The 2,899-nt window shown below is 21.5% G+C and overlaps 1 protein-coding gene across 2 annotated transcripts in view; it reads left to right on the top strand.

The window, feature by feature from the left end:
- LOC102672426 (G-protein coupled receptor Mth2-like) overlaps positions 1–2,659 on the top strand; it is a 4,063-nt gene extending 1,404 nt beyond the window's left edge. Inside the window, exons 1-2 of one of the 2 annotated variants that reach the window (XM_006624782.2) lie at positions 1,083–1,135; positions 1,564–2,659. In XM_006624782.2, coding sequence (XP_006624845.1) covers positions 1,581–2,642 — 1,062 coding nt within the window. In that variant the 5' untranslated portion in view covers positions 1,083–1,135; positions 1,564–1,580 and the 3' untranslated portion in view covers positions 2,643–2,659. Of the gene's footprint in view, positions 1–1,082; positions 1,136–1,563 lie in introns of those variants that run through there. The other variant, XM_031514709.1, reaches the window with a different exon arrangement.
- The last annotated feature ends 240 nt before the right edge of the window (positions 2,660–2,899 follow it).

Below are 2,899 nucleotides of genomic sequence, written 5' to 3'. Positions count from 1 at the left end.
TTTTTATTCTTTCATGGATATAAATTTAATTATATTTAAATAAAACAAATACTTTATACAAATACTTTGTAACATATAATCTATAAATTAGCAAACATTCACTAATTTTAAATTTAATATTATTTATTAATCTCTTAATAATTGACATTAATTTATAAATTTAATTTTTTAATATTATAATAATAAACTTCTAACTATTTGTTTAATACCTTTATCACATAATAAACACATAAGAAATAATCACAATGATTATTTCTTCCATTTAATTATAATTATATAATTTTATAATATTTGAAAAAATAAAAATATTTATACCATAATAAAAAATATTTTTCTGTAAATTTTTTTTTAAATTATGTAATAGCTGTTACTTTAATATAGTATACTTTATTTTTAATATTTTAATATAATTTATATGTAAATCTGTTATATTTTCTTTTATTTGATTCTCTATTCTTTTCCTATTTTCTATTTATATTTTTCAGTAAATAATATTATATGTTCTTATTATATTTATTACAGTTATTATTTATTAGCTTAACGAATTATGGCACATTATTAAAATAAAATGTTTTCTTATAATATAATATAAATTATTTAATATTACATTACAATTATAAAATACTTTGTCCGTTTTCTAAAAAAAATTGTTAAGTATCTGATGACTTATGGATAGAAGTACACAATAGTATATGCATTAAGTTGTGTAATCAATCTGTCAACATGAATGATTAAAAATATTTTATAAATTGTTATTAGAATTACAAGAGAGTGATTTATTATTAAAATTTATTTTAAAATCTGATCACATGATTAATAAACAAAAAATATCATTATTCAATAAAAACATAACTTATTATTTCTTTCAGAAATATAACTATTTTTCAATACAACATATACAATCGTATATACTTTTAATAATAACTATGAATTTTTATATTTTTATAAAAATGAATATGCTAAATATTCAAATATTATAATAATATATTTAAATAATAATTTATTAATAATAATTATTAATAATATAATTAATAATAATTCAAATATAATATATAAATATTAATTAATATATTAAAAATATGTAATAAATAATGATCACAAATATTTAAATTTAATTGTTTCTCACAAAAAAAATGTATGTGTATGTTTAAAATAATTTGGATAATTATTCTAAAATCAAGAAACTCATTGTCATATAAAAAAATTTCTTAATCTTTTGAAAAATTTGAAATCCATTATAACTTTTTTGAAAAAATACATTAAATTTTCCTTTTCTATATGATTTTATAACCAAAATAAATACGTATGCATAATCATTCAAATGATAATAATTTATTTTAATAATTAAAAATAAATTACTTTAGTAGTTAATTTTAGTTGTACAAATATTTTAGATTTACAAATATTGTCTAAAATTTCTAAAATGTTACTTGTGATGATTATTGATTAATGATTATGATAATAATTTTAATAATTTTAATAGTGATCAAAGTTTAATCGATTAGAATTCAATTCTAACATTGATGAAAGAAAAAGAAATTGAAAGAATACTATGTGTTTCAGATTTTACATCCGAAGTAATGAGCAAATTGAAACAAATAGAAATCAAGCAAGAACATGAAAATACCAACGCAAAAATACATACAAGATACTTCTATTGCATTTCTAATGAACAGATTATTCAAACTTGGAATTGTAATGAGAATGACTATGTTAAAAATTCCCCTATCGAACCGTTTAAAAATAATACGATGACACTACATTGTGACAATATATTTTCCTCTTTGAATTTTTGGGGTGTCAATATAGTGATTTTTGCAAACATTATTTATATTATTCCCTATTTCATAGTCGTACTTATCTATTATATTATTCCAGGTGTAGGAACGCGAGCTTATCACAAAGCTGTGATATCTTATAATGTTACACAAATTATCTTAAATATAATTATAATTACGATAGGTACATGTGTCCTATGTCATATCTCTATTCATTCCAACATTTACATAATTTTGGGTTTGATACTCATGTTCCTTACCATATCCTCGACATCTTGGCTTTTCGTCATTTGCATTGACATGACATTGGTAATCACGCGATTCCGTTCTACATTATCGACCGATACGAATCAGCAGCAAGAAAGAAAGAAATTTTTAATCTATGCTATTTGTACTTGGACTAGTTCGTTGTTACCGACAGTTTTGGCTTGCGTCGCCGATTTGACAACATTGCTTCCAATATCTTCACCCATCAGGCCGAATTTCCAACGATTTAACGATGGTATAAATTTAACTGCTATTCTTTACGTAACGATATTTCCAGCTCTAACTTGTTTCGCAAATACTATACTTTTTTTGTACACCTTTTATAAAATGATTTTGATACGAAAGTCAACATCTTTTGCGACTGAAAACAGTGATATAACAAAAATCAATGAAGCAAAAAAACAATATATTGTTTATCTCAAATTATATCTCTTAATGGATTCACCCTGGATCACCAGCGGTCTTGCTGCTGCTTTTAACGAACTATGGATATTAAAATTTTTACGAATGATCCAACCGATGCTCATGTTATTGGTAATTTTACCTCCGGGAACGATATCGAAACTTTTCAAGTGCAATTATATATTTTCTAAATGAAATTGAATGAGGATAAAAGGAAATGGAAAAATTTCTTCTTATATATATTTATTCTTTTATTTTTTAAAATCAGATTATATAATATTAGATTGAATATTAATATGTTGATTGTTTGTCCATAAAGATTATAGGAAAATTCATGAATAAAAAAAGATTAAACGGAAGTAACATTGTAAATAATTTAAAATCTATAAATTTTGGATATATGATACAAAACTGAAGTGAAACATCTTTTATCCAAACATCAATTATTCGAT

The sequence above is a fragment of the Apis dorsata genome, unplaced genomic scaffold, assembly GCF_000469605.1.
Source record: "Apis dorsata unplaced genomic scaffold, Apis dorsata 1.3 scaffold_1121, whole genome shotgun sequence".
NCBI classification, from domain to species: Eukaryota; Metazoa; Arthropoda; class Insecta; order Hymenoptera; family Apidae; genus Apis; species Apis dorsata.
The sequence above is the reverse complement of the archived record's forward strand: the minus strand, read 5'-3'. Positions and strand labels throughout refer to the sequence as shown.